Here is a 25,414-nt window from a genome sequence, read left to right as displayed (position 1 = left end):
ACTTTTGTTTTGAATATTTACAACGAGACTTTATTTTGTCGCGTTCGGTGTCAGCTGTGGTTTGACTCACACACAAACCCGGAAGTGCGCACAAAAGGATCATTATTCACGTTATTATTCACATTATCATTCATAGGCTTACAAGTTCAATATTACTCTCTAAGATATGATACACAGTGTCGGCGCAGTCAATGTTTTGGCAGAAGGAATTTGCTTTCATCGAAACGGTAAAAATACTCCACGCAAGCTAAATTCCACCTCAATTAGCATAACAATAACATGGGGTATGTACATAAAGTTTAAGGGCTTTTCTTCATCTTTGGATCATGAAAAAAACAAAACGTCAAGCATTAAATGGATTCTAAAATATTAGAATTGTTCCCGCAGATATTTGGATCTGACTCATCACGTTTTTGCTTGTATTTTTACTACGTGAACTTAATTATTGTAAAATGTTTTTTAGGGTGATGTAATGCCAAGGGTTGATGTGTGGGATTTATTTAGTGCGGATGCGACTAACATACAGGAGGAGAAAAGAGGAAAATTGGTGGCGGGCGACGCGTAGCTACTGCAGGTATCGGTAGACCTTGAAACAGTGGTTTCCCGAGTCGGCCACGGCCACGTGCCCGTCCGAAGTCAGCGCCAGGCCTTGGGGGCCGTAAAGCGGGTCGCCCGACGTGTTGATGTACGACAGGAAGGAGCCCGTGCTGTCGAAAACCTGAGCGCAAACAAAACAAAAGTACTTGTTTTTTAACGTGTAAAATGTTTTCATATCACTGACATTTTACAAATTGCTTCAAAATGTGACTTTTTTTTTTTTTGCTATTTTGCTTCAAATTATTTCCATCCCTTACATTAGTGCATCTTTTTAAACATTAATTTTGTTTTTACCGGAAGTAATTCGAATCAATTTTTTTTTGGTTATAACTCTCCAGCTTTTTTGTTATAATTTTTTTGCATAAAACTAACAGAATTGAACACATATTCAAATCGACTTTTCAAAGATCATTTTCCTGACTGTTTCCATGGAACTGGCCTTTTGTTGGTCTTTTTTTTTTTTTTTTTTCAAAATCAAGGTGAAAGTACAGGCTCACCTTGATTGACCTACAAAATTAATTAGTTCCAGAAGTCATTTTGTAACGTGAGTCTTTCATAATTAGAGCCTCTATTTTATCATTATTTACTATTTATTTTTGGGATTGTTTTGCGCACGTATGTTTACTTTGGTTTAGTTTGGGGTCATGCAAAGTGCTTCCTGTGTGATGTCATTGCTAAAGAGCTAACAACGTGCTAACAATGCCACCGTCAAACGCAACAGCCTAAAGTGGTATGTTTTGATGTGAATATGTACAATTTTAGCCATAGCTAGTGTCAATTTGATGTTTGTTAGTTCTGTGGTGTAAATTGCTGCTGGCAAGCGTGGACGAAACGAGCGAAGATGAAAAGTGGACGGGCACAGTAAACATCAACGCAAAAAAACTCTTGTCTGGTTTGCGGGCAAGCCGGCATATCGATAAGTGATAAATGCATCACAAGCAAATGCAGTAAATACGACCAGGTTTTTTTTTTGTCCTAAGTTGCTGTGAAATTCGCGGCGAGCTTTGCGTGACCTGTATCCTGCTGTTCCCCCAGTCGGCAACGATGATGTTGCCGTTGGCGTCCACGGCGACGCCGGTGGGCGCGTTGAACTGCCCGTTGCCCTCCCCGTGAGAACCGAACTTGAAAAGGAACTCGCCGTCGGCGCTGTACACCTGCACAGAGCGGCGAGTCCGGTCGGCGGGAAAGGGGCCGACCTCCAACGGAGACGGGGCGACCCGTACCTTGACCGAGTGGTTGTGGAAGTCGGTGACGACGATTTCGTTTCTGTTGTTGACGGCCACGAAGTGAGGACCTGCCGGAGAAGGCGAGCGCACAGACCAGCTGGAGCCCAAGCTTCCACCGCCGCCCGCTCTGATTGGCTTAGTAAAACGTCACGCAAATGGGCTTTCCACCAAGCGCCACGCTCCCGCCAAAGGATTCCGCTTTTGACCTTTTGATTTTTTTCTAGCATTACTATTTCCGTTGAATGACTTGGAAAATTTGTGCTGCGTTTGCACCAACCCAAGCTTACATTTTGAACCCCCGTGCGGTATTTTGACCATTTTTTGGTCACGTTTAGCCAAGGGATGGCACACTGCCGGAGCTGCGATAAATTGGTTGTACCGTTTCAAACTTTGACATGATGTCACCACACGGGTAAAATTTCAGCTTCCCAGTGTCTTATTTCAATGCTTTCCCTTTGATGTGAAATTCCTTTGGTGTAAAGATCAAAGATTGGACAAAAAACGTACAAGGGCTGAAAACGAAAACAGGTATTGATATGTTCTAATCCTAGACTTGATTCTCTTTAAAACGATCGATACAATATATTGACAAAACTACACAATTGTGAGTGTGAGAAAAAGTACCTTAGCAAAAAAATATCGACCCATAATTTTCAGGAATAGTTCAACGATTACTAGAAAGTAAATTCCAATAGCAGGCGAGGACATCATCTGACATTTGAACGCTTTTGTATCTGAGGAAGTTTAACACGTCAACGGGTGAAATTTGGTAAAAATGGTTCGTTAGCCTCAACCTCAAAACACCTTGAAACAGTGAATTAAAATCCATTGCCACGTTTCAATTGTGTCTTGCGCTACCAAACGTACTCCACATACTTCTAAATAAGCCCTTGGCACAAAGACGCCACAAGTGAGTCCCGAAGCAAATCCAAAATAATTAAATACGTTTTTATTGTTTGGTTTAGTTTTGTTTTTGTTTTTTTTCTGGCGATTGCTTGGTGGAAACTCGCTGGTAAGCGTGGGGTTAACGCGCCCCCCCTAGCGGTTAGTTTGCAGTAGCACACACTGAAGATCACGCGGAAGTGCAAACGAGACGACAAAAGTACTTACTGAACACCGAGCCTGACTTATTTACGTTCGGAAGCAGTTTGTCTGCTGAAGTGGAAAACAAAAGTGCGACGACACAAACGAACACAAAAGAAAACACAAGACAAACGGACAAACCACCACAGCGTTAGCAGCGCATCTTTCTATGACGTCAGTTGCATCATTCATGAATTCATACGTCAATAAATCGAGAAGTCTTGATTCCTGTCGCAAAAAAACATTTGAATTTTTATTTATTTGGCAGGTTTTATTTTTGGGTAGCTTCGTCTTCTTTTCTTCTGACTTTTTTGTTTTTTTACGTACGAACTTTCTCTTTCAGCTGTGATGAGTTTTTGCGTAATGATACAAGTTTTACGTCTACTTTAGTCAAGTTAACAGATTTTAAATGCAATTGTGATTTTTTTTACATGTATTTTTTCTCTAGATAATAGTTCTTTGTTCGCAAGATGAAGTCTTTTTCACGTTCGATGAATTCTCTTTATAATAGACGAATATTGGAACATGCAGTTCTGACCTTAATTTTTTTTTTTTTTTTTACAAATTTAGATACATTTTTCAGTGTTAAATAAGGAAACGATAAATATTGTGCGTGTATTTCCACAGAAATATTTTTTTTGTAAATGCACGACTATTTTTTTAATGTATTTTTCTTCACTCGAATTCTTAATTATTGCTTTGACGTGAAAAACGTTTTTCAGGAAATGGTTGTATTTCATCGTATTTTAATATTTACAAACAACATCTAGACGATTTTGAAGGATTTTTAAAACGACTTCTGTAACGAAATGAAAAAAGCGTCGTTACATAATCATTTGTAAATGTCCAATTGATGTTTTTAACAAATGATGTTGTCGGTGCTCATTTGGTGAACTTTCTTTCTTGAATGTATTGCTTGACGTCGCTAGCGTTTGGACCTGCAAACTGCCTGTCGGAGACGCCGCGTCCTCCGAACTTGGTGACCAGCTTGCCGTTGGCCTGGAAGACGAAGACGCAGCAGGCCTTGTTGTCCACCGCGATGATGTGTCCGTTCTTGTCCACGGCCACGCCCTTCGGACCCATCAGGCGCCCCGAGCCGATCTTGTTCTGGGCGACGAGCGGCAACTTTGGAAACGGCCGCCCGCGCCGCCGCGGGGGCGACGGCTTCCTCGCACCTCACCTTAAACTTTCCCTCGGCGGAGAAGATGCTGACCCAGCGATTGTCGTAATCGGCCACGACGATGTCGCCGTTGGAGTCCACGCCGACGCCGGTGGGCCGCTGCAGTTGTCCCGGCGAGCGGCCGCGGACGCCGAAGCGCATTTTGAATTGCCCGTCGTTGGAGAAGACCTGCGCGCCGAAGGCCTGGGCGTGAGGATGAAGAGGAAGGGGAGGATGAAGGCGAGTCGGGAGCACCTGGATGCACTGATTGTTGCTGTCGGCCACCACCACCCGGCCGTTGGCGGACGCCGAGATGCCCTGCAGGTTGCTGAACTCGCCTCGTTCGCGGCCGCGCGAGCCTGGAGCCGCCCCGCAAATACCACAAGAAAAGTCATTGAAATGCCGTAATTCCCCAAATACAAGACATGACAATGACATTATGTGGGAAAAAACAAAAGCCGCTTTTAGCATTTAGCCTAAAGGTGAGTTGAATTGGATTTAAAATACTTGAGTGTAAAACGAAGACATTATTCGCGTAGAATCAAAACGACAAAACTATGAATGGATTCCTGTGCAACTGACTTTGCAGTGGAAAATAGGTTAAGCCAGTATTAGTACAGTGGTACTTCTACTTATGAAATTAATTCGTTCCGGAAGTAATTTTGTAACGGGAATCTTTTGTAAGTAGAGCCGCTTTTTACATGTATATAGCCTAATCCATTCCAAGCCCCTGAAAATGTTCCTAAACCTTTTAAATGAATATTATTAAATGGTAAAAATGCATCAAAAACAAGAACAAAGCCATATTAGAATGACATTAAAGCATAATAACCATAATATATCATGTCAAGAATAATAAACACCTTTAACCCTTTAAATGAATCATATTAAATGTAACAGTTGACGATATGAATGTAGTACCTTTTTCGGTTGTTTTATTTGTACGCGTAAGTACACGGCAATAAGATTTATTTTCGGATTGTTTTGAGCATGTAAGTTTACTCAAGTTTAGTTTGAGGTCATGCAAAGTGCTTCCCGTGTGATGTCATTCAGCAGGTGTTTTTTTTTTGGAGCGTTTATGGTATGCGCGGGCGGCCTGACCGACTCTGTAGATGAGCTCGTCCTCGATTGGGTTGTCCTTCTTCTTGGCGGCGGCGTGCATGCCGGCCGGCCGGCGGAGCGCCTTCTGACGAACGTGTCCTGCGGCGGCGGCAGGCGACTTGACGCGGCGTTTAACGTCGTCGGGCGAGGGCGGCACGTCGCAGGGCTTGAGGGCGCGCAGGCGGAAGGGGCTGCCGCGCACGGGCTGCCCGTACAGGCTGAGCGCCAAGGCGTACTCGCCCTCGCCGCGCAGCGTGTAGCCCACCTCGTAGGTTCCGTTCTTGTTATCCGTCACTTCCGCTTCGGCGGCGCGGCTGCCGTCCGCCGCCCACGTGATCTCGGCTTTCAAAAGCGCGTTGCCGGTCCTTACTAGCTCGCCGTCCTGGGGAAGAACAAAGACTTGTCAAAATGTGCATTTTTTTTTTTTTTTTTTCAAATGTCAAACTGCAAATGTAACATTTGGTTGTAAAACTAAGAGGCCTGTCACACTAAGGACAATATTGACGTCAAATTCTATGACTATAAATATACCATAATTTTCGTGACCTGTTATAATGTGATTTTAATGCATTTCCTGTGAAGCTCCCTCTCAGCCCAGGACCTCTCCTCTCGTGGTGTTTGATTGATCCAAATTTGTAGTAAGGTTGAAAAAAATAATGCAAACTCCGTATCCTAACCTTGTCTTTGGTGGTGACGGTTATGGTGTGGTGGCGGCCGGTGGCGGCGTGGCGTAGCCCCTCGCCCGTGGCCACTGAGGTGTGTCCCACGGCGGAGGTGGTCAGCAGAACACCCAGATTCTGGATGGACCGACGCAGGCCTTCAGTTTCCACCTGAGGTCCAAAAGGTTCAAGTCGGCTGTCGATTTCAGCCGGGAACATGGCAAGCGGCGTCCTTGAAGGCCTACCTGACAATCCAGGTGCGCGTTCTGATGCGGTTTCTCCGGGAAGTCGTGTCTCGCCAGCGCCGTCACGCGCTCGCTCATTTGCTTTTGGACCAGCAGAACCTGAACACAATACAACAGAGTTTTTTTTTTCTTTTGAAGAAGAAATCTTGTCAAGTCTTAGTCAATAGAAGTACTTTGGCGCTCTCTTTTGACATTTATGCACGCGCGCGGGGGTGGCGATCACCTCTGCGGCGCTGCCGTGCTCCAGCGCTTGCTCGGTGAAGCTGCAGCTGCTCTGGATATGATCCCTGCCTTGGAGGAGGGCGGCCAGCTGGGCCTGGAGAACCTTCTGCTTGGCGCCGCAGATGTTCTCCAGGTCGGCCACCAGCGCCGTCTTGCGTTGCTCCAAGGCCCGCTCCAGCTCCTGGAAGGTGCTGATTATCTCGTCCACCGCCTGGTTCTTGCGCTCGCTCAGCTGACGGGAGATCTCGCTCACCAGCTCGATGGCTGCCGTGAGCTGGGGCAACCTGAGGGGGGCGCCATAGGACCATGTTGTTATTGCTTTCACGGTACATTTGAAGCTAGCAGTCTGCAGACTGCATCGTTTACAAGTTACTCGTTTGCATGCAATTTTAATGGCAAATGTCAACTAAACAACAAAGTAAGATTCGGAAACGGCGATATGGGTCACCTGCTGTGGATGGTGTCCAGCTGGGTCTTGAGCGTTGCCTTGTGCTGCTGTACAACGTCACGCAGCGGCACGGTGACGTGTTCGCGGTGCTCTCCTTCCGTGCATTCCAGACACATTGCCGTCTCGCATGATTCGCAGTAGAACTCCATCACCTACAAAAACAAATTCCTCCAGGCACCTGTCTCCCGATTGGTTGGTCAGGGCTTACGATCAACAACGAACCCTGACCCACCTTTCCCTCATGGATGGGGCAGCTGAGCGGTTTCCCCGCCGCCGCCGCGCTGACCGACTCCAGGACGCTGCAAGCCTCGGGTCTCGAACACTCGGGTTCTCGTTGGAGGACCTGAAGACAAATGGATCGTTTTTCTTGACTTTCACCTTTTAAGGGATCAAGGAGGCGTGGACATTTATCTGGCCGTTTTAATCAGTCTTACAACCTGAATGAAATGAAATATTGCTACAAGAATATTTGCTCAAAGAATTTTCATTTCTGGAGGAAAAAACAAAACAAAAGCGTTAACAACCGTTCAATTCTATAGATCTCGCAGACAGAAATATGCTGATATAATGTTAGGCGTTGCATGAAGTAAAACGCTTCCACGCAGCAGCAAATAAAAGCTTTCCTGCAGCATTTAGTAGCTCTTGGATCGAAGCCTTTCGCCTACTGCAAGTCCCACAATGCATAGCGCGAACCCGCTATTGCACGCCGTCTGTCGGCACGTTGCCTGCCTTTGAGTCAAGCGTAGGGGTCCGGTGTCAAGCCGCTATTCTGGGCGATGAAGCGACAATCCCTCAAACTTACAAAGCCTCCCCGAAATAAACGGTGCTGTTGAAAGACAAACCTCCATCAGATTGGTGATGAAGAAGTTGTTCTGCAGGGCGCACACGCCTTTTTCCGGCAGGATGGACGTCTGACGACATACCGGGCACGACAGCGTCAGAGATTCCGGCGGAATGTAGTTCTGCAGGCAGCTGGGCAGACGCGAGAAAAGACGGACAGACAAGGAGCTTGAGAACTTTGTTGAAAAAATGGATGTGACAGTGGACACAAATGAATAGGCTGGATCTCATGCGACAAACTCTCACAAGGAACTGTTAAAAAAAAACAAAAAACAAACACTATAAACAAAAATACCATGAAAAGAGTTTAACAATAACAAAATAGAAAACCAAACAAGATTAAGACCCATGTTACCTTTCGCAGAATGTGTGCAGACAGGGTAGAACTTTGGGGTTGCGATAGTGGTCCAGACAAATGCTGCACACCAAAAACTGCTTGTCGATCTGACGTACCACGGGACTGGCCGTTCCGCCGGACTCGCGCTTCTCCATGGCCGCCGGCCGGAGGGCTCAGGCGCTCGCGGGCGCCGGCCGGGACGCCTCCAAACCTGAAACAAGGGGGAATATTTCAAGCTGTTTTGGAAACACCGGCAAGAAAACAAACTAAATCCTCACTTAGGGAGAAAAAAAGGAGGCTAATACGGCAAAAATGAAATCAGGAGGCATGCCAAAAAAAAGGCAATGTGGAATCGTCACAGTCACTGAACATTTAAACAAACTAAAGTGAAAAAATCCAAAGTCAAAAACGGTTTAAAAAATGGAGCTGGCCAAAAACAACTCAAGAGCTCAAGAGTAAAGCACAAAAATATTAAAAGAATGATTCAAGAATTAAGAAAAAGCCTATGAAACATGCATTTTTTTTCTTCTAAATCACATTAATGATTAACGGCATCACTTGCGTAGGGCATCCCGCTATTTAAGGACTGTTCTAAAAAAATACATAAAAAAAAAAATCAAGTCCAGCACTAATCAAAAATAAACCAAGGACCAAGTTAAAAAATAAGTCAAAATTCGAGATTAAAACCAACCAAGTCCCAAAAGCAAGACAAGAACCAAACCCATCAAAAACCAGGTCAACAACCAGTCAATTTCAATTCCTGCACCGCACAGAGACTTTTTTTGGTACAACATCTAATCCAAAATATGTGCACATCTGTCGCTGCTGGATTTCACGGCCACCTGCTGTGACTTGACACACAAGCATGCGCAATGGGAGTGACCAATGGTGGCCATCAATCGTCACATGCCGAATTCACCTACAGTTGAGTGAGACCCCTTTATTTCGAATTTGTTCCGTTACAGAATTTGAGTATGACACTGTCAAAAAGGTACTAAAAGTCTAATATACAAAAAGTTTACGACCAAAAACACTGCCAAAAGTCCAATCTAAATCCGAGCAAATACTGTAAAATAAAAAACAAAACAAAAACAAAAACAAAACACCTTGAATCAAAAAAATACAGTTCAGCAATAAGTCAAGAGCAAGCCAAAAAGAAAAGTGAACCATTCTAGGTAAAGAAAGAAAAAAAACTGTAATAATAGGGCAAATAAAAACTCCAATCCAACCAAAATGTCAAGTTAAGAACCACATTTAACTTGACAAATAAAAAGGTCACATAACACATTTAAGCATTCAAAATCTATCTCAAACAACGACCAACTAAGGGTAAAAAGTAGGGGGAAAAAAAACAACAAAAAAGAAACATCAATATTAAAGTCAACAATCACATCTAACTAGTCCAAAACCATATGAACAAGATATTTAATAGTAAAATAAAAGCAAAAAAAAAAATCTAACAAAAAAAACATAAAAAACTATATTGTCTATAACCAAGTGGGGAAAAAGTCAAAAACTAATCTAGAATCACATTGAAATAGTTGAGAAAATATAAGTCAAGTACCAACAAAGAATCCACTTAAGAATAAAGATTTAAAAAATGTTTCATTAAAAAAAAAATCGATGTCAAGAACCAAGATCCAAAAAACAAGTTAAAAAAAAAATCAAATCAACAGCCAAATTAAGAAATCAAAAAGCAAGTGAGAAAATAGTCAAGAACGTCTCAAAAACAATCCTAAATTAATCCTAAATCAATCCAAATTAATGCAATCAATCAAGAACTAAAGTGGTCCAAAACCTAATCAAGGGACAACTCAGGAATCAGTTAAAAAAAAAAAAAAAAAAAGCTGAGTAATGCTTTTTTTTCAAACAGTGTAGTTTGTTGACACGTCACACATCCAACACACACACACACACACACACACACACACAGCATCGGTGTGTGATTGCGTTGGTCTAATTTTAGTTGCACGCAACAGCAGGAAGACCAGGCGGCTTGCTAAAATAAGTTTGCTTGGAGGGAGACGTTTCACAACATCAAAACTAGTTTGTACAATACAGTTTCCTTTTCAAATAAAGAGCAAATTAATTGGAACATGAAGGAACTTACTACTAAAATGAAGTTTATTTCTTTGCGCTGTTAAATCGCACTTGCGTGAAGAAGAAAAAAATCACAGGGAGTACATCATTGAAAAAAGGTTGAGAACCATTGTGCTATGCTAAGCTAAACTAGTTGCTAAGTATGTCATGTTGTCAGATGACCAAATGGCACCACAAAATCAGCAGTTGTAATGAGCTTATGGTGCGTTAAACATCGCTGGAAAATGGAAAAATAACACTCAGGAGCTTTCAGCATTACAGTGAAGAAAAAAAAAAAAGAAACATATCCTTTTGGTTGGTGCTGCTACTGTTGAAAAAGTTGGCTTACATCAATTTGCCCCAATTCGGCACCACAATGAGCTCTTACTTGTCTAACATTTCACATTTCCCAGTTTTCACAAATGCACCATTAAGACATTTTTGAAACATTTGTCGTGAGCCACACAACTTACATACAACACACACACAACTGACAGCAGGAAAACGTATCCTACTGTTTCCTGCTTCCTTCTTCCTGTTTTCCTGCCCCGAGACTGAAAAACAATGACTAAATAATAAATACTGATAGAAGTGAAAGCATCATCTGACTGGAACTGACACTCGCACACACACACACACACACACACACACACACGCACACAAACAGTACACACACATACCTCCAGTGAGTTGTGTGAAGTGCGTCATTCTTGGAGGGTTCTAGTTGAATCCGGGTAACAAAATATGAGCCGACATCCCGGCCACAACTTCCTACCCTCTGGACCGCTCTCTTAACCCCCTCCCCACTTCGCTCACCCCTCCCACACAAACACACACACACATTGCACTCATGTCGAGCGCTGTGATTGGCCGAGAAGCACGGGGAGCTTGCATCACCGAACAACTTTAATCCGGGTTGGCTGGCCGGAGAAAATTTAACTCTCGGCTGGCGGGAGAGAATACGAGGCTGGAGGAATATGATATGATATAATATCATATATTATATGATATATATATATATAAAATTTCAAAGCCCCGGTGAGAAAACCGAAACCAAGAAAATCGTAAAATGCCATCCCGAAATATAAAAAAGAAGTCTGCCATTTTGGTGGAAGCAGCTATTTTAGAATCAGCAACTAATCACAGGTGTGGAATTCCAGTCCTGGAGGGCCGGTATCCTGCATGTTTTCTGATTTTCTTACCCTAACATGGCTGATTCAAATGATAAGCTTATTACAAAGCTCTGCAGGAGCTTCAAAATGATTTGAATCAGGTGGGTTTGAAAGAGAGGCTTCAAGAACATTCAGGATACCAACCCTCTAGGACTGGACTTCAACATCTGCGAACTAAGTGAAATCAGGATCAGACCTACAAAAAAGGTCTAAAGAAGCCCCTGATTTTGTTTTGCTTGGCAACATGAAATTTCCCAGCTCCTTCCAGCTGAGCGTTACGTAACCCGCGAGTGCACGTTGGCGACGGAGATCTTCATATAAATGACGTCACGTTGCGCTGGGATATTTAAAGGAACAAATTATTTCAGGATGGGCAGCTCAACCCTGCGGCGTGCAACCATGCCCCCCCCCCCCCCCCCCCCCCCCCTCATCCCCACCCCCTCTCGCAGTGTGAATATTACGCACGGGAGTCACGTGCGCATTGCGTAAGAGTGGCTTCAAGTGTCCGTTTATTTCGGAGAAGGTGGATTTATTAGTCATTGTGTGTTGGGACAATGAAGGTCAGTGAAGCAGAGTCGAAAATCCGGCGCCAGTGAAATGAAGATGACTTTACATGCCGTTGCCTTTTAATCCGGAAGGGATTCTGACCCTGAACGAAAAGCCGACAAAACGTACATTACTGTGAAACACACATAAAACGGATAGGACAAACTGTCTGAATGAAATTTGGCACGTAATGTTTACATTGCTCCCAATGGTAGAAACCAGATCAGATTCGCATTAAACTTGCTGTTATTTGATGTAAAATACTGAGATACACACATCAGATGAATTTGACAAACATCTTAATATGATTTGGCGCGTTATGTACATTGGTCCCAAATGTAGAAACCAGATCAGATCCAGATGACATATTTTGTGATTAGGATTTTTGACCGCGTCAGAATGTCTTTGACATCCCTTCTCTTTGTTGAAAATGTGTTTTTGTCGGCAAAATAACAGTTTGTGTGTATATCGATAACTACATACTACAGTGCTCGTTTGGCTTGATATTAAAGAGGGCCGCGGGAGTCATCCATCCATTCATTGATAAAAAACAAAACAAAACATGTCGTTGTAGTCTTGTCACCGGCACACAACCTAAGTATTTTTCCTGATGAAAATTCTCGCCCGTGGCACTGAAAGAGTTGACGAGGAGCACAACTGTCTGAAATTGCCATCGCCAAACTAGACACTCCCTCAAAAAAGTCCCATTCAGACTTTAGGTGACTTCATCTTGACTCTACCACCTGGCCCCCACCCCCAGCCTTCTTTGCCATGCTGCTCCACATTCCTGCCGTGCCAGCTGGACATTCCGCTCTCCGCTTGCACCCCCCAACTTTCAACGACAAGGTGACGGCCATCATGCGTACGTTTACACAATCAATTCTTTATCAAAGGAGGTAATGTGAGGGCAGCATCACTCAGGCACGCACCAAGGATGGACGCAGGACTTACAGGTAGATGCAGGACTTCTGAACGCACGTCTCAGCAGCTGTCTCGCCTCCTCCTCCTCCTCCTCCTCCGCGGGGGGCGACAACCGCCCGTCCAGCAAACACCAGCTCATTCCCAAGCCGCCAAAAGGAAAACAGGCGTGTTAGGAGTCTTGGTAGTCAGCGTGCGTGTGTGCGTGCGTGTCCGTGTCTTCAACGATTTGAAGAGAGAGGAAGCGAATCAGCTGATTGGCTGGAAGGCGATTGGGCGGGGACGGGCAGCACCAATGGAGGAGGAAGTGCGCAGACTAGAGGAGAGATGGCAACAAAGAATTGCTTTTTTTTTGTTGTTGTTTTTGGAATTCCTAATGTTCTCCGGAAGGAGACACTCTGTAATGATGTGCCTGTTGCCATGGTGACTGCATCCGTCCCAGACAGCTTGCCGGTTAACTTCTCGTAGCTGCCTTTAAGAAAAGAGGGAAATTTGAATCAATGCCACTAAATACATGATCAAGACAAAAAAAAGAATTGTGCTTTTTTTGGTTATATTTCCCTCTTTGTATAGGAGAACAAATATATAAAAACAAAATATATGGAACATTACATTAATTAAATAAAAATGCATTAAACGTCATTATATTCATTTAAAAGAAAAGCAAATGTCATGAGCTAAAAATTCATTAAGTAGTTGAAAAAGAATTACCTTTTAAATAAGGCGTTACTGTACAGATACTCAAAAGATCCAAACTTGCATTAGGGTTTCAAAGTATGAATTTTGAATAAGATGGATTTTGTTATGTATTTATTTTGTTACTCGTCATCCTAATGATTTCATCCATTGGTCCTTTCTATGACCTGCTTCCCCTCATGCTCCAAACACCAGTTTCACGCACGCCGCTATCGTTAACTTCTTCTTTCGTCCAAGTGGTTCGCTGCTTCCCAAAAGCCTCATCTGCCCACTTTATGCTCGCAACACATATGAACAGGACAAAATGGTTAGCTCACTATTTACGAGCACGGCCGAATAATCGCCTATTTACTTCTTGAACGAGAATCTCTTGTCCCGAGTGGACTTCCGGTTCGCCAGGAAGAGCCCGCGAAAGTAAAAAAAAAACGAGCAAAACATTGAGAACGCAGCGTAGAAGAAGAAAGGAAGCGGAAGACGCGGACAGTGACTTGTACCGTACTCAAAAATGTCTGCTCCCAAAAGCCTCCCCAAAGATGCTCAGGTAACGCTGTTTTTTTTTTTGTTAAGATCGCGTGACGGCGTTTGATCCACTAAAGTTGCCCTGTTGTATATCTTTCATGCAGCGTTGCTCGCGCGCTGGCTCGGCCGCTACTAGCTTGCTAGCATACCTGAACAATGGACAGTCGTTAGCTTAGCCGCTGCTGACTGGACGCCGAATGTAAATAAATAAAGTATCATTACTTGATGATTGAAGCGTTGGAGTTTAAACTGTTTACTTCGTGTTAGATAGGGCAAATTAATTCAGAAGACGTTAGCTCAAGCTCTCATTTTAGACGTTAGTCTAATTTATTTTGAGTATATACAGGTAACGATATTTTCAGATATCATTGGCGTGAGCTTATTCACTGTACATGTATAATATTAAATTAGTATGCACTATGTTTGTATCGTATGTATGTCAAATCAAGTTTATTTGTATGAATCGCCAAGTCTCAAATGGCTTCTGTTTATATATATATATATATATATATATATATATATATATATATATATATATATATATATATATATATATATATATATATATATATATTGTCACGAGTACATTTTTTTACGTGACCATTTGACATATATTTATTTTTAATCTAAGTGTTGGATCTATTATGTTTTACCCCCAGGTGATGATCCAGATCCTGAAGGACATGGGGGTCACCGAGTACGAGCCCCGCGTGATCAACCAGATGTTGGAGTTCACTTACAGTAAGTTGCCGCCATTTTATAATTACAAGGCGAGCGCCTCTGCCCGTCGTGCTTTTGTCAAACCCAAACTACATCACATCTCTTTTTTTGTCAGGATACGTAACAAGTATCATCGACGACGCCAAGATTTATGCCACGCACGCCAAGAAATCCAACGTGGATGCCGACGACATTAAGCTGGCCATTCAATGCCGCATGGACCAGTCGTTCACATCACCGCCACCCAGAGATGTAAGTAAATGAAATTTGAGTGTGTATCCTTGCATGTGTGTTTCAAGCTTTGCGTGTGTGTCAGTTCCTGCTGGAGGTGGCCAGGCAGAAGAACCAGACACCACTGCCCCTCATCAAACCGTACACGGGCCCCCGGCTGCCCCCAGACCGTTACTGCCTGACGGCGCCCAACTACCGTCTCAAGTTTCTCCCCAAGAAAGTGGCGTCAGCCGGCAGGATATCGGCACCTCGTCTCAGCGCCGTCTCCAGCAGACCGGCCACACCTACACTTGGTCAGTCCCCGTTTACTGCAGTGGACATTTTTGATATTTATACTCAACTAAAAAGCATATATTTATATATACATATATCTGTGTAGCAATATTAGTATAGAATACTTAAATGTCTTTACTTCTGCTCCTTTTTGAAAAGTACTTTTTTATCTTTTTGTTTGCATGTGCAAACAATATATATTTTTATATATACTATATATGTTTATCTATAGTGGCATATTCATGGTTGGCATTTATTTGGAGGAATGGGCGCACAACTCACTAAGCAGATATTCCTCGCAGGAAACCCGTCCGTTCAGTCTGTGGGCGGCACCAAGGTGGGAACGCCGGTGTCACTGACGGGTCAGAGGTTCGCCGTGCAGATCCCGCCTCCCTCGCAGAGCGCCGGCACGAAAAGCGGTAAGGCGCGGAACATCCGACCGGCGGCGGGTGCCTCGTTGGGATAACAGACGGACCGACTCTTTCCCCCGCAGCCCCGCTCAGCACGCCCGCTGCCTCCAGCGTGCTTATCAACTCGTCTTTGATCGGCTCCAAGAACATCCTCATCACAACCAACATGGCGGCCCAGAGCGCCGGCGGCGGCGAGTCGCTGAAGAGGAAACACCCGGATGACGACGACTATGACGCCATGTGACCCCGAATGCACTCGCACAACTGGACACTACGCACACCCCGTGACCGTCGTCCCAAACAAACTTTCAAACGCCCGCAATGACGACAACATCCAGCGTGTTTGTTTTTCACCTTTAATCCTAAAAACAATTTCAAATAAAAAAAAAAAAAAAAATAACGTGAATGATTATGACCAAGCATTAAAGTCACTTCCTGTTGGTGGCAAAAAAGTTAGCGCACACATTTTGACACACATCACGCGCGTCGCAAAAAAGTTAGCGCACATGCACGACTAATACGACCACAACGACCAATCACGGCACTGCAAAGAACATGCTCCGCCTCTATCCCTTCAGGGGAGTGGCCATCCACTGCACAGAGCCAAAAGATCAAAAAGCAAACACTTAAAAAAAAAAAAACTGAAGCGTTTACTCTTTTTTTTTCCCCGTGATGCACCTGATGCAACAGGAAACACTTCTTACTGGCTGAACAGGATCATGGCACTTTAATCTTTAACAAATAAGACATATTTTGCTGGAGCTTTTTTAAATGGAAAAAAAAAAAGAAGGCCGAGACAGGAAGTGAGGCAGAGAATGCCGGCAGCCGCTCACATTTGAAGGAAGGAAAAAAAAGGCGGCGCAGGAATGTTGCAAGTGATGCGGATGGCGGGCGCTGCCCCCTCCCTCCGTGGGTATCAACACCATTTGAAAATGAACAATTCTGTACAAGACGCCATCGCCACAGGAAACAACGTTAAACATTCAAAAGGATTTCGAATAAAAGCAATGTAGCTTCTGTATTTCCTTCAATCGATGAGACGCTTCTTTGCATAGTACAGAAAAGCAAGGTTTCAACCGGAAAGAAGCGCAATGTTTTTTCGCTGTTGGAAGAAAAAGCTTTTTTTCCCCCCCTCCTATGCCAGTTCCAAAATTGCAGTCTTTTGTTTTTTTCTTTCTCTAGCACCTTAAAGTTTTTTCCTCCAGTTAAGCAAAATTTTATTGATGAGCTCTGGTACGACGTGAAATTGAATCCACTTAGATATAGTAACTAATTGCATCAAATTTTCAAGCGGTAAGAACAAACATGCTTTAAGACAACACCAAAAATAGACCGTTTGCCTTCACTACTTGATCATCTGATTCCTTTAGTTGCACTATATTTCGTAAGTAGAACGAGGGGCAACTTGCGGCTCCGAGAGCCGGTAAGACGTGTGTGCGGTTTAGAATTACAGAGGCCATGTCTTTTGTATAAAAAAAAAAGAAGAAAAAAAAGCATAAAAGTCATTAAACATTGATGTCACATTTCATTGTCAATATTTAACCCCTGGGTGTCTTTTATTTTTAATATTATAATTAATTTTCTTACTATTTTAAAAGACAAGAATTCTCATCCATAGCACTGAAAGAGTTAATGGACTTTATAAACAACTAACGGCAAAGGAAGCGTCCGATTGGCCCCGATTGATTGCGAGGTCAGCAAAAACCACTTAGCGGTCAAACTAGCGTAGGTCGCCCAAAAACATCTCGAAAAAAAAAAACCTTCATTTGCTGTGGTATGCAAAGAAGCTTGGCAAAATTATCGGTGAGAAGATCCTTCTATGGAAACCGAACGTGGAGAAGATGGCGGCGGTGGCGCGGCGGCTGACCGAGGCGACGCCCAAATTTGGCGGCATCCGTCCTTCCACCGAGGAATGTAACGTGCGTGTGCATATGTGTGTGTGTGTGTGTGTGTGTGTACGTGTGTGGAGGCGGGCGCGTGGCTGTCTCCTAGCAGTCCTCATCTTTGTCGTCCACCACGCCTTTGAGGCGCAGGCGGGCGAAGTCCTCGAAGACGAAGTCGTCGTCCTGGGAGACGCTGCTGAGGAGGATCAAATCGTTTGATGCTTTTCGTCGCCTGCGACGTTTTCGCCACAAATACTCACTTGGTGTCGAACTCGATCAGGTTGGTGTCGATGGGCGGGTCCGACTCTGGCACGGCTGCCGTGCGCACGCACGCACGCACACAAGCGCGGTTTAGAGCGCGGCTTTGGTCGGGTCGCGCGCAAGGACTCACCTGACTGCGGGCGCGACGCAGGTGGCTCGGCCGGTTTGGGGTGCATGAGGATGAAGGGCAGCTCCACCGACACGTCGCTATGATGCACACACAAAAGGAGTCAGGAGGGACAGGCACAATTAAGTCATTCAATGCCAGAGACCTATTTTCACGTTTTTTTAAGAAAAGCCCAGATAGTTAAGCATTACATAAATTCTTAAAGCCATTCAATTCCAAATACTTCAGAATTATATCGATACTAAAGTATCTGGGATTGAATGTCTGTACTTTTAAAAAACGTCAAAATATGTCCCTGGCATTGAATGAGTTAAATGACACGATGCTGCAGCTGACTGGAATAGGAGTGAAAGATTGTGTTTCATTTTTTTAGGGAACAAATCAACAACATTATCGCCGAATAATCAACTGATGAGTCATCATTCTCAAATGAATCATCAACCATTTAATTAAAAAAAAAAATCGAGTAATCGTGTATATATATATATATATATATATATATATATATATATATATATATATATATATATATATATATATATATATATATATACACACACACACACACACACACACACACGAGTGATACCGTACCCTCCGCGTGAGACCACCAGCTTGACTTTGACCCTGTAGGACACCAGGATGCCCAACACCTCCTTGTTGGTCACATCTTTCACACTGAAACACACACACATCAGCGTCGAGTGACATGGGCTCAGCTGTGTGTGTCTGTGTGCGGGTTTGTTACATGGTGGAGGAGGCCAGGTTGGTGTCTTCGTGTTTGAGCTTCCCGTCCAGCGCCAGGCCTCGCTTCTCGCGGTTCTTGTCCAGTGTGGGCGTCAGCGTGTACACTTTGCAGAAGGTGGAGCTCGACGACACCTGGTCACTGACACACACACAAACAATCTATCATTGTGGGGACATGGCATAATGCCTTTCCTAGCCCCTAAACTTAACCTTCACAAAAGATTACTTAACCCCGAAACTAACCTTAACCAAAATCCAAACCTTTACTCTAAAAAGTGCATCTCGACCCTCAGAAAGAGGTGTGAACTTCTGGGTTGCACTAAAATGGTCCACAACAATCCAACAAGTCGCCACAAAGACATTAAAAACCCCAAATTTGGTCACCACCATGTCGCAAAAACCAAGTAGCAAAAGCACGCACGCACACACAGCACGTCCGATTTCATTGGAAGTCGCAATTAGAAGGTCATTCCAACTTGAAGAAAAGCATTGGCTGGTAACAGGAAAAACCTGCACGCCGGGAAGACACTCAAACATGCGCTACTTACTCGGCCTCCAGCTGCGCCACGGGACATTTGTACTGCGCCGTGCTGAACAAACAGATGTCGGCATACTGACGCACTGCGGGGACAAGGACACACAAACACACGCTCGGTGTCAAGGCAGACCTGGGTGAACGTAGCTGCAGAATGTCCATTTTTTAATGTAATTCCCCAAATATAAGACACACGTGAATGTGCTCGAAGCAGTTGCTTTTCCTTTTCTTTTTTAATTTGACCATTAATACACAAAGTTGTGCAGCATCTGTGTTTCACTAACTTTATGATTGAGCGTCTATATGCCAAAAAAATGCAAATAATAAATGAGTCAAATGGAATAACTTTGACTAACTTGAACATTTAAATGAATTAACTCAGGACATAGGTTTTTCCTTTCAATTTGAGTAATATTCTTACGTATGAATAAGGATGGAGTCGGACGTTGGTTCAGCCTGCCCGCTTCTTTTATCGAAAATGATGCCGTAACAACCTCAGCTAACACCTGCTGCTGTTAGCTGCAACAGGCACTAGCTGCTAACTGCCAACTGCCATCCACCCGTTACGCTAGCAAGTATGAAGACGGCCGCCGTAATATAGCATATCTCTGCGTCAACACTCGGCTGACAGATCAATCTTCCTCGGATGGGTTTACATAGTATGAGATGCTTCTGTTTTGCTATAGTTTTGACAGTCACCAGCGTAGAAAATACCAGAATTTGACCCTAAAATTAGGGTGCGTCTTATATTTGGGAAATGGCATCTTTACTACAGCTGTTCCTTAATTATTGTGAGGAATCATTAACACGATGGGTATCTTCACATAAACTGGTGCAGTACTGAAGAAGCAGCTCTCGTTTTCAAATAGGTTGGTGACCCCTGATGTAGAGGTTACAGAATATTCCCCGCACACGTAAATAGAAAACAAACAAGACGTGCATACCTGAGATTTTGACCCTTTTGACAGTCTTGGTGGAGTTGTTGGTCACGTGCACATTGACGCTGATGGGCTCGCCGTGGTAGTACAGCTGTCACCACACACGCACACTTGGTCACTTGACATGCGCTAGCTCAGCTGGCGAGCGCGCGTCTACCTCCTTGTCCAGCGACGCCTCCAAGTGCAGCGACCTGTCCGACATCAGGAAGCTGCGAGTGGTCTCCACCATGGGCTGAGGCCCCGCCTTCTCCGGCGCGTACTGCACCTTGCGGATCACCAGACGCACTGAGTTCCTGGGGACCCAGTGACAGAGTGAATCGACGAGTGAGACAAGATTTTGTGAGTCGGTTCATTCCTACAAGGATTCAATGTGAGCTGACCGGCAAAGAGGAGAAGACAGCCGTGTGTTTAAAGGCCTGTTCCTCCTCTGTCCACCAGGAGGCAGTGCTGCTAGCTCAATTGGCCTTGAACTAGAGCTGTCAATATTAAACTTCCCTACAAAATTAATTTGTTCCCGAAGTCATTTCCTAACGTGAATTTGTCATAAGTAGAGACACTTTTTACATGTATAGACACTAATCCGTTCCAAGCCCCTATAAATGCTCCTAAACCCGTTAAATAATATGAATACATTATAAAAATGCGTCAAAGTAGTAAAAAATACATTAGAATAACATTAGTGCATAATTATAATAATAGTATAAATAAAATATTAAAATATCCAATGTTAAACAAGAAACACCTGATGTTTCTCGTCAATAAAGAGATCAACACTGCCAACTGGTGGATGGAAGAGGAACCCGCCTTACACGTCTGAGAACAATGTACGGCTGGCGATTTTGAGTGCCAGAGATCCGCCGCCGTGATAGAAAGGTTGGGGACACCTGATTTAAACAGCCCGATTTTGAGACTGCAAAAGTTGCGTTTCTTGTTCTCGCCGCTCTTTCCCTAAAATGTTTTAACCCCGCAAATTGAAGAATGTAGAGAAGCGTAAGTGGGCGGGTTGGAGAAACAAACGAGCGTGCGAATGAGAGAGTGAAGGAGTAAGCATGACTGAGTGAGTGAGTGAGCGAGCGAGCGAGCAAGCGAGGACCTCTTGTGGATCTTCTCCTCCATGTTCTTGGCACAGAATGCTCGGATCTCAAAGTCCACACCACACGCCTGAAAACACACACACACGCACACACACACAAGCAACATCAACTGGAGTTCACCAATCATTTGGGAGCAATCGGTCATAAAAAGAGGGCGCTGTACCACCCTGTGATCAATTTATTGAGCGCTAGTATTCCTCATTTATCAGTACAGATAAAGCGTCCAATCCTAACGCACCATCTGCTCGTGATGTCACTAAGATTGCCCTTTGTCCTCTAAAAGAACTTGGACCTTGTCAAGTTTACCTTGCCGGTGTCTTCAGGTCCGGGTTGCAGTGTGACGGAACACGGAAGGTTCTGAGGGATCTACAACGCACAACAAACGCACGCACATTTTAGTATTGCCTTCTCATACACTCACAAACTCTCTCACTTATACTTCAGTGACACCTTCACATGCGCACACTAACACACTCACATGGGCACTTTAGCGAATTTCACACACGCGCGCACTCACACACGCTAACTCCAAATCTTGTACCTTCAAAATGATCGCTTTTTAGGAGACCCGTTTTGTTTGTTCAACTATTAACACTGCGCCGTCAAAGAGCGAAAACCAGTTGCAAGACTTTACATCGGTTTGCGAGAGTGTAAAAATAGCACGCTCACGTGGGGACTGACCAAAGGTAAAGATTTGAGAAAAAATAAGAAATTGACCATTGTCATGCTTGTTTTTGCCATGTGAAGTATCATTGCAATAAAATAAGGATCTCTAAGCATCTTCTTTTATTATTATTTCAGTCACTGTGATGCATTTGGTTATTTTTGTTTTGGACCATCGGTGTGGAAGTCCAGTCCTGGAGGGCCGGTATCCTGCATGTTTTCCAATTTTCTCTCCCCATAACACCTGATTCAAATGATTCGCTCATTAGCAGGAGCTTGACAATCAGCCTAAGAGAGAAACCCCCAAAACATGCTGGACTAACATGTAACCTGTCGATAAACGGTGTAGAAAAATGAGCTAAAAGTTAGTTAAGGATACCGTTTTAGGTTTACCTATACAATTTTTACACATAATAATCTTGTTTGTAGTCTGTGCGGTGAGTGGGGGGGCGCAAAATATGTTCTTTCCTAGGGGAGTGGGGGCTTTGCAAAATATAATTGAGAAGCACTGGCCTAACCTCAACTTCAACCAAATTTGAATGAAACGTAAACCCTAAAACCAAATCTTGACCCTCAAAAAGAGGTCTGACTGGTGGGGGCCCACTGATACACTACCGCAGGGAAGAGGGGTCCCCACAAAGATAGAAAAAACGGGAATATGAGCACCACTGTGCAACAAAAACAAATACATTTTCAGCGGGTCTTCATGTGCACAGTGACACGTCTGAGCGGTTGGCTTAGTGACATGCTGACGTCAGTGGCAAGCCGCGACCTGTTGTGTTTGCTAGTGCGCGTTTGTGTGCGAGTGCGTGCACGCACGTGTGTACTCACAGTGAAGTAGAAAGGGTGGGCGTGCTGCCCCAATTTCTTGAGGAGCCGCTCCTGCAGTCGACTGTTGGCTTTGCGCTCTTCTGGGACGGGTGGGAAGGCCTGAAACGGGAAGTGACGTTACGTGAGCGCGGCGGGGGCCGCAAAGCGTGACGACGTGGCCGCTACCTGGAAAGTGGAGATGTACAAGTCCTTGCGGAAGGACAGACCCAACACGTCCAAGTCCTCGCGGCCATAACGAAACGCGCACGTCAGTGTGACGAAGACTAGGCGCGGGAGGAAGACAAACGGGAAGAATAAGCGAACAGCTGTGAAGAAGATTTAGAAAATGGGTGTCCTACCTTTCCTGTCCTTCAGATACTCCGGATCCACCAGGATGACACCGTCTAGCCACGGGCAGACAAAACGGGGACGAGAATGGTGACGAAGGCCGGACCAGAGTGTGGGGCGGGTCGCGTGACCGCTCGTGTGACTCACCTACAGGATCCACGTGGTCCAGGTGGTCCACAAAGTCCCGCTTGCCCAGGTAGACCGTCACCTGCCCGGATCAGACCGCCATTGCATCACCAAATGAAAGAATATTCGAGTCACTTTCGAAATAGACCGCCTTTGATTTCTAGAACCTTCTAGCCAAGGGCTCCGCAAGCTTTAACATTCCAAAGAGATGTTTTGATTCCTTGTATAAGAGATTCATGTTCCAATTCCTTTGTTCTTAATTTGAAAAGGAAATTGTCTTGTTCCTGTCACGGCACTAAAAAGATCTGCTAATATTATGCTGCATTACATAAATTTTAGTTTGGATTAAAAATATCAATTATAATTGCTGATACATGCAGAAACCGTGTTTACACCTTGCTGACAAGGACATTGTGATTTTCTTGGAAGGTTGCAATACTGATCATTTGAAAATATAAGCATTGGCAGAAACGCAACAAAGTCAATTGTTGTCTATCAATATTCGTCCTAAATGAGAGAAATTTGCTGAACCTGTCCTACATCATTCTCTAGGAGCAACAAGTCAAAGTCTACAACAGCTTCGAGAACCCTTTAGTAAACTTGGACTCACCTTACAGTTTGGACTGGATTTCTTGAAGACTCTAAAAACAAGACCAAGAAAAGGATTCAGTGCATGGTCATTTGACAGGAAGTTCCAGACTGGAACAGGAAGTAGCAATGGAAGGTGAGGAGATGTCGCTCTGCTGACTTCTTCCTGTTAGCTAACAGGAAAGATTTTTGTTTTTGAACGGGAAGTCACTATCTGACTTTTGGGGATTTGTTAGGGGGAGGAGCCAATCATGTATCAGGAAGTAAGTGCGTGTCAAAGCAGAAGTGTCACAACACGAGATGAAACTCATGTTTTCTTTTTTGACATGTTATACTAAATCCTGTGTCGTATAAACATTTAATTATTAATATTTGTCAACAGGGTGAAGGATCTCTGGCAAGATATTCTACAATTCACCTGTCGCACACGCATGCGCGCGCGCCTAATGCTGACAGCGGATGAAGCAGGTGAATGTTTTGAAGAGTCGTTGGAATACAAACACTGAAAGGGCAAACATGCCTCCGGGTATTTCGCGAAGCATCTTGAGAAAACCGACATTTTATTGCAATGCACTGGGCGCCTCATTTGTCAAGGTGAAAATGCACACGTCGGCAAAAGACAGACACATAAACAAAAAAGCAGAGTTATGTTAATTTCCGTTCCGCTTTATTTGACCTCGCTGAAAATGACAGATGTTGTTCAACATCCACCTTGGGAATTTGCTTCAAATAACGAGCCGTGATCGACGACGCTCAATCAACGCACCGTTTACTCCTATTTAACGACACTTGCGACATTTTATCCCAGAGATCTGATATCTCGTCAGAAATGCAACCGAAACGATGAGGGGAAAAAAAACATCGAGACTGGTTATGAGCGAACGTAGCGGAGACGCAGCTGGAGCAGCTAGCCCGCTAGTTAACCCCACCCTGCCGCGCTCGCCGTGCAACCAGACGACGAGCCTACCGAACCCCGCGGAAAAAACACCAACAACGATCGGCATTTGAATCAAAACAGTCGCGACGAACACACGCAGATGCCGCCGCAGCGAGACGAAAAGCCGCTCGGGCCAACGGCGTGATGCTAACTAGCCCGTAGCGAATAGCTCGCTAGCTCACCTCGTACCCGCCTTGTCGCCCATCTCCGCGGCTGACGGACGTCAAGAAGGACCGGAATAGACGAGCCCGGACTCGGTCACTTGCGTAATTTGGCTCGATTGTGTTCTTTTTTTCCTTAAGTATCCCAAGCGGGCGGTGTTCAACCTTCCATCCGCCTCGGCAAAGCGCTAAACGGGTATGCTAATTTCATTTAGCACCGCCTCTGCTCGCTGCCACTTCCGCAAGGTTTGCTGCGCTGTTTGCCTCGCTCGCTCGATCCCTCGCTCGCTCTCCGCTGTTGCGCGCGCGCAGGCTCCTTCGTCTGCGTGCGTGCAGCTGCTGCAGATGCTCACGTTGCGTCAAACGCGAAGATTGCACGCACATCAATGTGCGACGCGAATTTGCGTGCGCGTGCGGAAGCGCGTAGTCTACAAAACGCAGATGTGCCTTGAGATACGACTGTAATTCGTTCCGGGACGCATGCTCTAGTCATATCCTTAACCACAGGTGTCAAACTCCGGTCCTCGAGGGCCGGTATCCTGCATGTTTTCGAACCTTCTCGTTTCAAATGATTAGGATCATTTTCGAGATCCTGCAGAGCTTGCTAATAAGATGTGTGATGGGGTGAGAAAACATGCAGGATACCGACCCGTGAGGAAGACAATTCATGTCAATTCAAATTTGATCTATAAACATTTTTGACCAACTGAACATT

At 44.5% G+C, this 25,414-nt stretch overlaps 3 protein-coding genes across 8 annotated transcripts; 1 reads left to right on the top strand and 2 right to left on the bottom strand.

Moving 5' to 3' along the window:
* Positions 1-2: 2 nt before the first annotated feature.
* On the bottom strand, positions 3-13,668 carry LOC148408411 (tripartite motif-containing protein 3-like). 5 transcript variants are annotated; one of them, XM_088439982.1, is made up of 18 exons: positions 13,344-13,668; positions 12,666-13,104; positions 7,936-8,128; positions 7,583-7,712; positions 6,973-7,083; positions 6,741-6,892; positions 6,294-6,576; positions 6,071-6,169; positions 5,844-5,996; positions 5,432-5,548; positions 5,167-5,371; positions 4,321-4,424; positions 4,087-4,254; positions 3,845-4,013; positions 2,934-2,978; positions 1,821-1,891; positions 1,611-1,751; positions 3-718 (listed from the first exon to the last, which is right to left on the bottom strand). In XM_088439982.1, exons 3-18 carry the CDS (start codon positions 8,070-8,072, stop codon positions 566-568), a joined length of 2,238 nt encoding a protein of 745 aa, XP_088296108.1. In that variant the 5' UTR covers positions 8,073-8,128; positions 12,666-13,104; positions 13,344-13,668; the 3' UTR covers positions 3-565. The 5 variants fall into 5 exon arrangements, with proteins under 5 accessions (XP_088296108.1, XP_088296109.1, XP_088296106.1 ...); XM_088439983.1 differs by having other exon boundaries at positions 5,167-5,548; positions 6,294-6,473; positions 6,546-6,576; XM_088439980.1 differs by having other exon boundaries at positions 2,934-2,975; positions 5,167-5,548; positions 13,344-13,667.
* Positions 13,669-13,763: 95 nt separating this feature from the next.
* Positions 13,764-16,272, top strand: taf9 (TAF9 RNA polymerase II, TATA box binding protein (TBP)-associated factor). The gene is made up of 6 exons (XM_088440412.1): positions 13,764-13,869; positions 14,507-14,588; positions 14,683-14,819; positions 14,884-15,091; positions 15,374-15,490; positions 15,565-16,272. The coding sequence occupies exons 1-6, from the start codon at positions 13,834-13,836 to the stop codon at positions 15,723-15,725; spliced, it is 741 nt and encodes a 246-aa protein (XP_088296538.1). The 5' UTR covers positions 13,764-13,833; the 3' UTR covers positions 15,726-16,272.
* On the bottom strand, positions 15,824-25,104 carry LOC148408409 (arrestin red cell). Of its 2 annotated transcripts, none has more exons than XM_088440410.1 (16): positions 24,721-25,104; positions 23,624-23,654; positions 23,035-23,095; positions 22,899-22,943; positions 22,726-22,823; positions 22,561-22,659; positions 21,373-21,432; positions 21,066-21,133; positions 20,130-20,265; positions 19,979-20,063; positions 19,048-19,120; positions 18,501-18,638; positions 18,347-18,430; positions 17,756-17,832; positions 17,625-17,679; positions 15,824-17,560 (listed from the first exon to the last, which is right to left on the bottom strand). In XM_088440410.1, exons 1-16 carry the CDS (start codon positions 24,741-24,743, stop codon positions 17,470-17,472), a joined length of 1,224 nt encoding a protein of 407 aa, XP_088296536.1. In that variant the 5' UTR covers positions 24,744-25,104; the 3' UTR covers positions 15,824-17,469. The 2 variants fall into 2 exon arrangements, with proteins under 2 accessions (XP_088296536.1, XP_088296537.1); XM_088440411.1 differs by having other exon boundaries at positions 15,824-17,557.
* Between the last annotated feature and the right edge of the window lie 310 nt (positions 25,105-25,414).

This window comes from Hippichthys cyanospilos, chromosome 18 (genome assembly GCF_059441005.1).
Source record: "Hippichthys cyanospilos isolate Australia breed blue-spotted pipefish chromosome 18, RoL_Hcya_1.0, whole genome shotgun sequence".
NCBI classification, from domain to species: Eukaryota; Metazoa; Chordata; class Actinopteri; order Syngnathiformes; family Syngnathidae; genus Hippichthys; species Hippichthys cyanospilos.
This window is presented reverse-complemented; position numbering and strand designations above follow the sequence as displayed.

Coding starts and splice junctions, on each gene's coding strand:
- LOC148408411 (XM_088439979.1), bottom strand. CDS start 8,072: ATGGAGAAGCGCGAGTCCGGCGGAACGGCCAGTCCCGTGGTACGTCAG. Junction 7,713..7,935: donor CTGCACACATTCTGCGAAAG/GTAACATGGGTC, acceptor GCGTCTGCCCAG/CTGCCTGCAGAACTACATTC. Junction 1,752..1,820: donor TCCACAACCACTCGGTCAAG/GTACGGGTCGCC, acceptor CGCTCTGTGCAG/GTGTACAGCGCCGACGGCGA.
- taf9 (XM_088440412.1), top strand. CDS start 13,834: ATGTCTGCTCCCAAAAGCCTCCCCAAAGATGCTCAG. Junction 14,820..14,883: donor CATCACCGCCACCCAGAGAT/GTAAGTAAATGA, acceptor CGTGTGTGTCAG/TTCCTGCTGGAGGTGGCCAG. Junction 15,491..15,564: donor GAGCGCCGGCACGAAAAGCG/GTAAGGCGCGGA, acceptor TTTCCCCCGCAG/CCCCGCTCAGCACGCCCGCT.
- LOC148408409 (XM_088440410.1), bottom strand. CDS start 24,743: ATGGGCGACAAGGCGGGTACGAG. Junction 23,096..23,623: donor AATCCAGTCCAAACTGTAAG/GTGAGTCCAAGT, acceptor TGATCCGGGCAG/GTGACGGTCTACCTGGGCAA. Junction 20,064..20,129: donor AGGCGTCGCTGGACAAGGAG/GTAGACGCGCGC, acceptor GTGTGGTGACAG/CTGTACTACCACGGCGAGCC.